Genomic DNA, 13,459 nt, shown 5'->3' with positions numbered 1-13,459 from the left:
CATTCCCAGTTCTTCTTCCCCCTTCTTTCTCCTCTCTTTGTCTGCTTCTCCCTCTCCACTCACTCCCATCATTCCCTTCCCCTCCTCCTCTCTACCTTTCCCATCCCCTTCTCTATCCCTCATCCCATTTCCCTCCCCTCCCATCGTGCTCTCTTCCCCACCCCATCCCTCTGTCCAGACTCTCCCATCCCCTTCTCTTCATCCTCCTGTCTCCCTTAACCCACTCCCCATCCTCATGTCCCTATTTTTCTTTCACCTTCCCTATCCCCCTTTTCCTTCTTCTCTCCCTCTTCCCCCTCTCCTCACTCTCCTCTTCCCTCCACTCTCCCCTCCCCTCCTCTCTCCCCCTCCCTCCTCTTCCTCTCCTTATCCCAATGCCCTCCCCTCCCCATCTCCTCCTCTCTACCCTCTCCTCTTCTGCTCCTCCCTTCCACTTTTCTCCTCCTCCCTCTCTTTTATCTTACCTCTCTCCTTTCCTCTTCCCCATCCCCACTCCTCTACTCTCTCTTCATCCCCTCCCCCTCGCTCTCCTCTTTCCCTCCTCATTCCTCTTCCCCCACCTCATTCCTCTTCCCTTCCCCACTCTTATCTTCATCCCCTCCTTAACCTCTCCTCCTCCCTTCCCCCTCCCCTCCCCTCCTTTTTCCTCCCTCTCCTTTTCCCTCTCCTCACTTCCCTCTTTCCCCTCCTCAATCCCTGTACCCCTCCACTCTCATGTCTTCCCCCTCCCCTATCCTCTTCCCCTTTTTTTCTGTTCTCTCCTCCTTCTTATCTTACCCTCCTTTCTCCCCTCCACTAACCCCTCCCCCTTTTCCATCCCTCCCCTCTCCTTGAGCCCCCTCCTCTTTTCTTCCCTACCCTCTCCTTTCCTGCCCCTCCCCTTCACTTTTCTCTTCCTCCTCCCTCTCTTTTATCTTACCACTCCCCTCTTCCCTCTCCTTCCTCCTTTTTCTCCTCCCCTCTCCTTTTCCTCTTCCAATCCCCTCTCCTCTCCAGTTCCCCCACCCCTTCTCTTCTTACTCCCCTCTCCTCCCATCCAATTTCCCCCTTTTTATCCCTCTCCTCATTCCCCTCTTTCCACACCTCTCCCCTTTTCCCCAACTCCCTGCTCTCTCTTCGCTTCCCCCTCCTCACTCCCCACTACCTCCGCTCGTCTCCTCTTTCCCTCTCCCTCCAGCTCTCCTCCCTCTCATCTTCCCCTCCTTTCTCCCCTCACCTCTCCCCTCAATTCTTTGTCCCTCCCTTCTCCTTTTCTTCTTCCCCATCCCCTCTCCACATCCCCCTTCCTGCAACTCTCTTCTCATCTCCTCCTCTCCACCCCCTTCCCTCACACCTCCTCTCTCCCCTTCTTTATCCCTTTCCTCTCTCTCCTCTTTCCACTCTCCTCTTTCATCTTCCACTCCTTTCTCTCCTCTACTCACCCCTCCTCTCAATTGTTCGTCCCTCCCCTTTCCCTCATTTCTTTCCTCTTCCACTCCCCTCTTCCTCCTTCCCTTCGTCACCGCTCCTCCTCATCTTCTCTCCTTTGCTTTCTTTCTTCTCCCTCTCCTCTCTCCCTACTTCTTCCAATTCTCTCCCCTCTCATCACTCTTTCTTCCCCTTCTCCCCACTTCCCCCTCCTCTCTCCCCCTTCCCCTCCTCATTCCCCCTTCCCCTCCTCATTCCCCTCGACTCACAACCCTCTCCCCCATCCTCTTCTCTCTCCCTCTTCCCTCACCACCTCCCCCTCCTATCTACCTCCTTCCCTGCCTCCGTCCAAATATTCCTCTATCCTGTAAGCCTGCTTGACCTGAATAGTGCCCCTGGTTTTAACTCCCCTCGTAGTAATGTATTAAAAATGGCAAGCTGTTGCAACATTTTGATGTTTTTGTGGCTGTAGTGTCGGGTTATTACGCCCTGTCCCCCCACCGAGCAGCGTTTCTGAAATCAAGACTCTCTCCCACTGTGTAGCATTTTCAATCTGAACCACCCTCAAGTGAGCAGCATTTCACAATAAACCACCAACCCCCCTGGCAAAATGAACCAAATCTCCTAATCTCATATCAGTGAGTAGCATGACTCAATGAAAATCTCTTCACACAACCGGCCCCCCCAATCCCGCTATTGAGCACCTTTGAAACATCTGCCCCCCACACTAGTGAGCAAGTATCCAACATCAGGACCCCCTTACAGGGCGGGTATTCACCCCCCCACCCCCCACCCCCCATTCCACTGAGCAGCATTTCAACTTCAAGAGGAGGTGGAAGAAAAGTGGAGAGGAGGGAGTGGATGGGGAGAGTGCAGGGGAGGGGAAAAGGAAGAGGAGAGAATGACAGGAGGGGTGAGAGGAGAGGAGGGCACAGGAGAGAGGAAGGGAAGAGGAGGAAAGTAGGGGGAATATTGAAATGACATCATCTCCTACCTCTTCCCCTTTGAATTACTGGCTCAACCTTGTATCCTCCCTTTCCCTCCCTCTCTTCCTCCTCCTCTCCCTCCCTCTCACCTTGCCTCCTCCCTCCTCTACTCCTTTTCTAGCTTTATTTTAAACATTACAGTTTCATTTTAAGTTTATTTAAGCCTCTGCTTCTTCCCACCATCCTGTTTGCTACCAGCTTCTCTCTTTGGTCTGGCCCGATCCCTGCTGTTCTGGCCTTTGCCTCAGCACCTCCTCTTCCACTCTCTGTTGATCCACTTCACACCATCCCAGCAAGTCTTCTGCTCCGCTTCCCAACTGCCCCAAGCCTTCTGCTGCTCTTCGCTGATTTTGCCTCTGCTTCCTGTCCTCAGCCTGTTGACTCCTCCACCAATTTCCCAGCAATGAACTGGGAAACCAGATCAGTGAATAGAAGCAAAAAAGCCCCAGTGGGGGGAGGGGAGGGGAGGGAAAAGTAAATCAAACGGCTATAGAATAACAGTGCTGGTCGGTGAGGAAGGAGAAAGGATGTGGGGCTGCAGAAGAAGAAGACATCTCGCAAGGGAGCTGAGACTTTTTGTTTCTGCCCTGTGGTCCTATGACATAACATCCACTACCCCAAAGCCAGCCTTTGGGCTTCATGGTATCTCACCCCCCTCTGCAATCCAAAACCTGTTCACACCCCTAGCCAGACCCCTCTCCCCACCACTACCCATATCTCCCACTGAGCAGCAGCTGCACTTCAAGCCAACAGAACAAAAAAAACAGAGACACAAAGCAAAAGAACAAAAGAGAGACAGAAGTCAAAATAACAGAGAGAGAGAGAGAGAGAAGAACAGGACAGATGAAAATAAAACAGAAAAGACAAAGAAAGAGAAACAAAGACGTCAGAGAGAGTGAACCACCAACACAAAGACAAAAGAGGCGGGTAAGACAAAAAGTGTATCCTGTGACGTACTGTGAGGAACACCATGGAGATCTACTAGGAATGAAAGAACTTGCATTTATATAGTGTTTTTCACAACCTCATGATGTTCCAAAGTGCTTCATAGCCAATGAAGTACTTTTGAAGTGTAGTCAGTTGTAATGTAGGCAAATATTGCAGCCAATTGATGCACAGCAAGGTCTCAAACAGCAAAGTGAAACAGATAATCTGTTTTTACTAATGTTGGTTAAGGGATAAATGTTGGTCAGGACATGGGTTGTTAACTCTGGTTGGATGTATTCCTGGGGGTTTCATCAAATGACCTCCTGCCTCCAACCACTCCGCCCCACGCTCCCATCATTGGTCACCTGATGCGTCCACCCTAAGGGCACACCTCCTTCCCACGTCAATTGGAAAGTGAACAGACTTTTTGTTACCCAATTGGATGATTCTTGACTGTTGATCAAAGAGCCTTTTATCCCATCTCCAATATTTTTATAACTAATAAACAAAAGTGTTAAAAGAAAATGAAAAAACACACAATTTTTTTTTATGCCGCTGTGATTTTCCTCCCAGGTTGCTTGCAGCAGTGTCCTGGAGATTGATCTTCAATGCCTGGAGACTCCAGGACAATGGTGGTGGGTTGGCTACCCTAGCCAGGACACTGGGAGAATTCCTCTGCTCTTCTTTGAATAGTTCCATAAGATCTTTTATACACCTCTGAATCAAAAGGTTGTAGGTTCAAGTCCCACTCCAGATCATGAGCACAAAATCTAGGCTGACACTCCAGTGCAGTACTGAGGGAGTGCTGCACCATCGGAGGTGCCGTCTTTCAGAAGAAACGTTAAACCGAGGCCCTCTCAGGTGGACGTAAAAGCGATGGCACTATTTCGAAGAAGAGCAGGGGAGTTCTCCCCTGTGTCCTGGCCAATATTTATCCCTCAACCAACATCTTTAAAAAACAGATTATCTGATCATTATCACATTGCTATTTGTGGGAGCTTGCTGTGTGCAAATTGGCTGCCACGTTTTCTACATTACAACAGTGATTACACTTCAGATGTACTTAATTGACTCTAAACCACTTTGGGACATCCTGAGGTTGTGAATGCAAGTCTTTCTTTCCTTTTATGTCTACTTAATAGAACAGATGAGGCCTCAGTTTTTTTTTTATTCGTTCATGGGATGTGGGTGTCGCTGACAAGGCCAGCATTTATTGCTCATCCATAATTGCCCTTGAGACGGTGGTGGTGAGCCGCCTTCTTGAACTGCTGCAGTCCGTGTGGTGAAGGTTCTCCCACAGTGCTGTTAGGTAGGGAGTTCCAGGATTTTGACCCAGCAACGATGAAGGAACGGCGATATATTTCCAAGGCGGGATGGTGTGTGACTTGGAGGGGAACATGCAGGTGGTGTTGTTCCCATGTGCCTGCTGCCCTTATCCTTCTAGGTGTAGAGGTCACGGGTTTGGGAGGTGTTGTCGAAGAAGCCTTGGCGAGTTGCTGCAGTGCATCCTGTGGATGGCACACACTGCAGCCACGGTGCGCTGGTGGTGAAGGGAGTGAATGTTTAGGGTGGTGGATGGGGTGCCAATCAAGCGGGCTGCTTTGTCTGGATGGTGTTGAGCTTCTTGAGTGTTGTTGGAGCTACACTCATCCAGGCAAGTGGAGAGTATTCCATCACACTCCTAACTTGTGCCTTGGAGATGGTGGAAAGGCTTTGGGGAGTCAGGAGGTGAGTCACTCGCTGCAGCATACCCAGCCTCTGACCTGCTCTTGTAGCCACAGTATTTATGTGGCTGGTCCAGTTAAGTTTCATGTCTCATCCGAAAGACGGCACCTCTAAAAATGCAGCACTCCCTCAGTACTGCACTGAAGTGTCAGCCTAATTTATGTGCTTAGGTTTCTGGAATGGGGCTAAGAACCTACAATCTTTTCATTCAGAGGCAAGAGTTATACCACTGAGCTAAAGCTGGCACCTATAGTAATATAATAAAAATGTAAGTCTAGTAAGCATTTTCTGCCCATTACACTTCAACTTCACGGTGAAAATTTTTATGCCACACTATATAAAGAAACAAAGGCAGTTTGAAATGTACACAGAAATTCTCCAGGAACAAAAAATATTGCAGTCAGAGTTTCTGCAGCGGCTCAGTTGACCTTACCAATCACAGTTTTAAAAAAAACAGGGTTTTGACTTGCAGTCTGAGAAGCAATTAAATAAATACTGGGTGTTTCCATTCAGAGTTTAACAGCAATTAGACTTTGTTGTCTTAAAAGGATACCACCTCACCTTAGCAACGAGACAAAACATTCTATATTACACAGAAAAAATATTCTAAAAAATTGCATCATCCGGCAATCGGTTAATAATACATAAAGGGGTTAAATTCAAGAGCACTCATTTTTGGCCGTCTCCCTGGCGCAGGGTCTTATCCATAGTGACCACTTCCTGTACACTTAAAAATGTAACTATGTATTTAATTTAACTGCCAATAACTCCTCTCAGCCCCATCTCCGAGGCAGATGGCGCTGTATTCCAGGCCTATTAAAAATCATGCCTGATGCTCAGAGGTTTTCCCTTCTGCGTCTCCTGCTGTCAAACTGCCTATTCTCTTTTTATTCCGCAAGGTGGCCTTGAATTTAACTCCCTGATATGTGCTGATGCCCCCACTGACAGTTCTTTCCTCCCAACTGCCTAGCCCTTTTACTCCTACAGCACAGGCAAAAAGCTACATTCCCAGCCACGACCAGAAATAGGCTTTCTGTGGTTATCGTCAATATTTGACCTTTAAAGAACAATGAGTTCCCCATTTCAATGCTGAGAAATCCCTTTTCTTTTTTAAGGGAGGAGAATTGATGAAGGCCTACAGATTTCATTCTCTTTCACCCCCACCCCCTCCATCTGCTCATGCCTTCCCCCTCTCTTCTGTCACATCTCGCTGCTCCCACCCCTGCCCCAAATACTCATGCCTCCTCCCTTTGTTGATCCATCAAGGACTGAACTCCCACCCCACCCCCAAATCCCTCCTACCATCTCTTGCCTCAAAAAACCATGCTTACCCGCACCAGTCCCCACTTCCGACCTGCCCCAAAAAAATGCCTCTCATTATATACCTGACCTTGACTCAAGAACTAAGTTCTTTAAAGCACTGAATGCACTTAGTAAAAGCTCACTCAGCACTTTAAAAATAACTTATAGCCAATTCCCAGGCCATATCTAGAAATACAGCTGCAATCCGCAACCCTCTTCTCACTGTTCCCACCTGAGACCCTCCTTCTAGTACTCTCACACCCAGTCACCACTTATCCCAAGACATCCTCTCACCACTTCCAACTCAATACCCTCAGTTCTCCTAGACCCAGGATTCCTCCTCACATTACTCCAACACCCAAGGACTTCCCTCATCAAGAGCCCAACAGATACCACCACTCGGCTGCTCCCACATCTCATTTCCTGAGAGAATCCACCCAGCACTACTAAAATCATATTACCCCTCCCTTCTTCAATACTTCTCCATGACTCCTACCTACCTGCAACATCTTCACCTGGGTCCTGGACATTAAAAAAAGTGATAAATTCATTACATACCTATGCATATAATAACAGAGGCCACTGATTTACAATTTCTAAGATGTGGACATAATCCCATAATTTGAACTGAAAAATACCACTAACACTCGCTAAATACTTTGTATCAAAATGGGATTTCTGGGACTTTGATTGCTCCATCCAATCAGTGCTGAAATGGTGATTGCTAGGACCAGTGTCTTCCTAAAATCATGGACATTTCTGCATTTTTGCCCCCCCAAAATTCTCCTATTCTAAAGTTGTAATTTTATTTCTGAAAATTTCGAACATTAAATAAAACAAAATTCAACCTTCAAATAAGAGATGTACCAAATGCTTACAGTATGCTGTAATTTTGATGAATACTGGAAAACAATGGGCTTAATGTTCATCTACATACATCAATTAATAATCCTGATGGCCAGAGTCAATTATAAAGTTACTTACACAATTAAATAGAACTTCAGATGGTTTGTAACTGTACATCGTTTAAGCAGAAACGATTTACTTGGAGAAAAACATTATTTTCCTAGGCAGATTTACAATGCATCCAAAGGTTAACATCATTTAAACACTCAAAATGGTATCACGTGTGGTTTTGATAAACTTTGACAAATTAACAATAACAATAAGTACAAACATATTGGGTTAAGATATATCGTATTATAACAAAAATGCTAATAGTTACTATGGGTATGATAAGTCTTCCCCAAAAAACAAAATTCACATTATTAAATCATATATTTACCTGCATCCAACCATTCCATAAGATAATGATCTGGGCCTTATAAACAAATAACAACATAAGTACTACTGCACATAAGATCACTGAAAGATTCTGGATAACTAGAGCAACCTGTACAACTGAAATTCAAAAAAGAAAATATTAGTAAATGTTTAAAATGCCAAAATGTTGGATTATTGTAATTAGATTTTACTACAGAATAATTGAAGTTCACCATGAAACTATATTTCGTTCAGTGCAATAAAACCATCAAACCTTTCATTCTAGTATTGCTGTCGACCCAGTTTCCAACTAAGGCACCAAACAGAATAAGTGATGAGGAAACAGCCAAACCAAACACAGCTGGAAGCAGCAAGCTATTTCCATAGAGTTCCACCAGGAAAAGTGAGACAGCAAAATGCCACATGCGATCCCCCTGAGGAACAAAGTACAACTACATTAGAACAGACTAAGGTTTTTTTAAAAAAAAATCTTGGAGGATGGGAGAGAAGAGGGAAGAGGGAAAAAGACTCTCACCTACCCTTGGTTTCCCTGCACCACAAGAGAAAAAGAGACCTGTTCGCATCCTTCAGCCAACAATGCTCTGTCTGAAAGCAGGTACAGGGAGGTACAGACACCAAGCCCCAAGCCGTGGTAGCACAGTTCAAATAGAGAACTTAATTTATGGAAGATTGTGGGCATGAATGCCCATCCCACTATTCTATAGCACAGAATGTTTATGGTGAGATTGATAAAGCTGCAAGATATTGCTAAAGCAAAGCATTCTATGATGAGTAAGTTTTATATCGCTGCATTTTTAAGATGGTCTCAAAATCATTTTCATACTGTAAAGTTTGCACTGTTCGAAGAGTCACAAAATTCAATAAGATTTGTTAAGATTTCTTTATTACAGAGTAGTTGTGCATTTCCTTTCAAATTGCATTTTACTGAATGCCAAACATCCATCTTTCTAGATGGTCTATTAAGGTGCAAGCTGCTCTTGTAATTAGTCAATAATTGTACAAATAACCAGACATTTTATACTATATTTGTAAAGAACGCTTGTGTAGTTTCTTGTACTTTAGCTGCATATTTACAAATTGCTGGCTGCAACTAATCAAATAATAATAACTGGTATCGATATTTTACTTCAAAACATTTGATTATAAGATCATTTAAAGATCAGGAAATCAGTTCTTAGTCACATTTCATACTACGAAGTAACAACATATCTATAAAAAGGACAACTAAGATTCCCTTAATTAAAATCATAACAGAGGAGCATCACACACTTGGTAATAAAATTAAATGAGTTCTTATATTTTTGATTTTTAACATTTGAAGATCATAGTTTAACAATAAATCCATTGCAGTAAATGTAATGAAGATCTTTACAAAGTTTTAAATGTACAATGGAGTAAAACAAATTATGTAACTCACCCACGTGGACAACAAATGAGTCAGGTAGATAAAAAAGTGAGCTGACTGCAAGAACCTCCAGGTAGAATCTATATATTATTTTAAAAAGTAGTAATTACTGATAACATAAAACAGATTTCCAGTTTTATTGCGAAGAAATAAATAAATGTTTTACCCAGTCTCTTCATGCATCCTCCTTTTTTATTTCTGCTATGATGTGCACTAGTGTCAACAGGGGCCTCTTCTTCTATTTCAAAATCCATGGATAGCTTACAAGCACCTTAAACACAAAAAGGCCAAAAATAATCAACTGTAATATATGAATTCACACAATGAAGTTATCTGTCTTCCTAGATATTGCAACAAACTAATCCCAAAAGTAAATAAAATGAACACTGCTGTTTACAATCGGATGTAGTAAACACAAATTAGGAGCAGTTCATTCACAATTTCCAGAAGTCAATTTTATTTTATTTGATGGGCCACCACTCCAATACACTTATCCATTAATAAGCTACATCATTACTCTTTTCCTACATTTAGATTGTAATTTATTGAATATTGGGCTAAATTTCTGTTTGATTTTAGTTTGTTAGCTCTAGGACATCCTACTAGCTACCTCCAGTAATACATTACAGATGTGAACAAATATGGCATCATTGAACATCATAGCCTAGAAATTCCTGTAAGTTCATTACTGATAAGCTGTAGGTTACTAAGTTTCTGAAATAATTTGCTACTGCTGGTTTTATCCACGGGTACCAAAACGTAATCAAAAAGGCTAATGGAATGTTGACATTTATCTCAAGGGGGTTGCAATTCAAATATGAGGAAGTTATGCTTCAGTTGTACAGAGCCTTGGTCAGATCCTATTGGGAATACTGTATTCAGTTTTGGGCACCGAACCTCAGGAAAGATATATTGGCCTTGGAGGAGGGCCACGCAGATTCACCAGAATGATAACGAGCTTAAAGGGTAAATTATGAGGACATGTTGCATAAACTTGGCTTGTATTCCCTTGAGTTTAGACGGTTGAGGGGTTATCTAATCGAGGTGTTTAAAATGATAAAAGGATTTGACAGGATAGATTTAGAGAAACTATTTCCTCTAGTGGGGGAATCCCGAACTAGAGAGCATAATCCTAAAATTAGAGCTAGGCCATTTAGGAGTGAAATTAAGAAGCATTTTTTCACACAAAGGGTAGTAGAAATCTGGAACTCTCTCCCCAAAAGGCTGTGGATGCTGGTCAATTAAAATTTTCAAGACTGACATCGATAGATTTTTGTTGGGTAAGGGTATCAAGGGATATGGGTCAAAGATGGGTAAATGGAGTTGAAAGACTTAGGTGCAGAAATCAGTGGTCAGTTTGTACAACCTGCAGATAATACTGAAATAGGGAGTGCAATACAGATGGAGGATGGAGTTAGGGCTTGTAACTCCATTATTTAGATTTATTTAGATTCATTTATTTAGATCTGTTGTGCAAAATGGTGGATAAATGTCAAATTTCATTTAAAACTGCAAAATGCAAATTGTTATATATAGGAAGAAAGAATAAGCAACACAGATATAAAATGAAGGGTAAAGAATTAGCACAGGAAGACTTTGAAAGGGACCAATGAGCGACATGAGATTTAGCATTTTCAATGAAGAGAAGCAATAAAAAAACAAATAGAATATCGGGATACAGACGGGTCAGTGGAATATACTCTAAGTGGAATGGAATACATGCCCATTCCACTTGCAGAACGGGTGTGAAAATGGCAAATTAATTTCAATATAAATGTGTGAGGTGGTGCATTTTGGTAGGAAAAATAGGAGGCTATGTACTCCTTGGAAAATAAGAGTCAACATGGGGAGAGAAGCAGAGATCTAGGGTACAGATTCACAAATCATTAAAAGTAGCAATGCAGATTAACAAGGCCATGAAAAATGCAAACAAAGCACTGGGATTCATTTCTAGAGGAACAGAATTGAAAAGCAGAGAAGTTACGTTAAAACTTGTATAGAACGTTGGTGAGACCACACAGAGTACTGTGCACAGTTCTGGTCTCCATGTTACAAACAAGATAGCAAGGCACTAGAAAAGGTGCAAAACAGATTTACAAAGATGATATCAGAACTGAGACTACTGTCCTTATGTCATCTTTTATTATCAGGACTACACCCCCCTCCCTCCTTTTCCATTTTGTTTGTCATTTCGAAATGTCAAGGATCCTGGAATATTTAGTTCCCAACCTTGGTCACTTTGCAGCCACGTCTCTGTAATGGCTATTGGATCAAACCAATTTATCTCTATTTGTGCCATTAATTTGTCTATCTTGTTACGAATGCTTCATGCATTCAGTTAAAGCGCCTTCAATTTTAACATTTTACCATTTATCCCTGCTTTGACCTTATTCACTGATACACAATTACCATTAAACTCAACTTGTGACTCCAACAGCAGCAGAAATATAAAGCAGAATCCGGTTGGACGCGCCTTTTTGGCTGTTCAAGGGCTGAACGGCGGAAATGTTTGAAGCCATGTCCCCGCGAACAAGCCAAATGTTTTCTCATTGCTGGCCTGTAAGGACTTTCCCCTCCCTTGCTGATGTTGTGTAAATATTATCTGTAAACATTGCTGGTCCTGACCGGCAGTTCAGCCAACCCATAAGAACATGAGAAATAGGAGCAAGAGTAGGCCATACGGCCCCTTAAGCCTGCTCCACCATTCAATAAGATCATGGCTGATCTTCAAACTCAACTCCACTTTCCCGCTCGATCTCCATAGCCCTTGATTCCCCTAGAGTCCAAAAATCTATCCATCTCAGCCTTGAACATATTCAACGGCTCAGGATCCACAGCCCTCTGGGGTAGAGAATTCCAAAGCTTCACAACCCTCTGAGTGAAGAAATTCCTCTTCATCTCAGTCGTAAATGGCCGACCCCTTATCCTGAGACTATGTCTCCTAGTTCAAGACTCTCCAGCAGGGGAAACAATCTCTCAGAAACTACCCTGTCAAGCCCCCTCAGAATTTCAGAACCCCGAGAGTGTGTAAAACAGGTGACCAAGGTTGTGAACTAAATATTCCAGGGTACTTGACGTTTCAGAAAGACAGGCAGAATGGAAAAGGAGGGGGAGGAAGCCCTGATAATAAAGGATGACATAAAGGCAGTCGTGAGAACGGATCTTGGCTCAGAAGATCGGGAAGTAGAATCAGTATGGGTGGAGATAAGAAATAACAAGGGGCAGAAAACACTGGTGGAAGTAGTTCATAGGCCCCAGAATAGTAGCTGTACTGTTGGACAATGTATTAATCAAGGAATAATAAGAGCTTGTAACAAAGGTAATGCAATAATCATGGAGAACTTTTATCTTCATACAGACTGCACAAATCAAATTGGCAAAGGTAGTCTGGAGAACGAGTTCATGGAATGCGTTCGAGACAGTTTCATAAGAACATAAGAAATAGGAGCAGGAGGAGGCCATCTGGCCCGTCGAGCCTGCTCCGCCATTCAACAAGATAATGGCTGATCTTCTACCTCAACGCCATTTTCCTGCACTATCCCCATATCCCCATAAGGACAGTAGTGAGAAAGGATCTTGGCTCGCAAGATCAGGAGGTTGAATCAGTATGGGGAGAGATAAGAAATAACAAGGGGCAGAGAATACTGGTGGGAGTAATTTATAGGCCCCCTAAGAGTAGCTATACCATTGGACAGAGTATTAATCAAGAAATAACAGAGCTTGTAACAAAGGTAATGCAATAATCGTGGGGGACATAAATCTTCATTTAGACTGAGCAAATCAAATTGGCAAAGATAGTCTGGAGGATGACTTCATGGAATGTATTTGAGACATTTTCCTATCACGCTGCGCAGGTGTACCGCACTGCTGTTCACGAAAAGCGCAGGCAAGATCCTGAAGGCCGAGCACCAAAAATGCAGCCAATGCAGGCAGCCATGAGGGGTGAGGAGAGCACAGCAGGGCCCGGGGGAAGCAGGAGCACGGGGGTGGGGGGGGGGGGCAGAGAAGAGCAGGAGCTCGAAGGAGAGGGGTAGCAGGAACTCGGTGGAGAGGGAGAAGAGCAGGAGCATGGAGTGGGTGGGGGAAGATGAGCAGGAACCCGGAGGAGGGGGGGAAAAGGAGGAGTAAGTTGGAGCCCGGGGCGGGGGAAGCCAGAGCCGGTGGTAGCAGAACAGGGGAGGGAGGCGAGGGAGAATGTAAGAACATAAGAACATAAGAAATAGGAGCAGGAGTAGGCCAATCGGCCCCTCGAGCCTGCTCCGCCATTCAATAAGATCATGGCTGATCTGATCCCAACCTCAAATCTAAATTCATGTCCAATTTCCTGCCCGCTCCCCGTAACCCCTAATTCCCTTTACTTCTAGGAAACTGTCTATTTCTGTTTTAAATTTATTTAGTGATGTAGCTTCCACAGCTTCCTGGG

General features: G+C 43.8%; 1 protein-coding gene across 15 annotated transcripts in view; it reads right to left on the bottom strand.

Annotated features, from left to right (window-relative positions):
- LOC137323713 (ferroportin-like) overlaps nt 1-13,459 on the bottom strand; it is a 79,989-nt gene that overhangs the window by 31,522 nt on the left and 35,008 nt on the right. For 13 of the 15 annotated variants that reach the window (XM_067987538.1, XM_067987540.1, XM_067987542.1 and 10 more), the window contains 4 exons: nt 9,203-9,307; nt 9,049-9,116; nt 7,885-8,044; nt 7,633-7,748 (listed from right to left, as the gene is read on the bottom strand). In XM_067987538.1, coding sequence (XP_067843639.1) covers nt 7,633-7,748; nt 7,885-8,044; nt 9,049-9,116; nt 9,203-9,307 — 449 coding nt within the window. Of the gene's footprint in view, nt 1-7,632; nt 7,749-7,884; nt 8,045-8,149; nt 8,330-9,048; nt 9,117-9,202; nt 9,308-13,459 lie in introns of those variants that run through there. The other 2 variants (XM_067987553.1, XM_067987544.1) reach the window with 2 other exon arrangements.

Source organism: Heptranchias perlo, chromosome 7 (genome assembly GCF_035084215.1).
Source record: "Heptranchias perlo isolate sHepPer1 chromosome 7, sHepPer1.hap1, whole genome shotgun sequence".
Taxonomy (NCBI): Eukaryota; Metazoa; Chordata; class Chondrichthyes; order Hexanchiformes; family Hexanchidae; genus Heptranchias; species Heptranchias perlo.
Note: the sequence above shows the minus strand (reverse complement) of the source record. Positions and strands in the feature narration are given on the sequence as shown.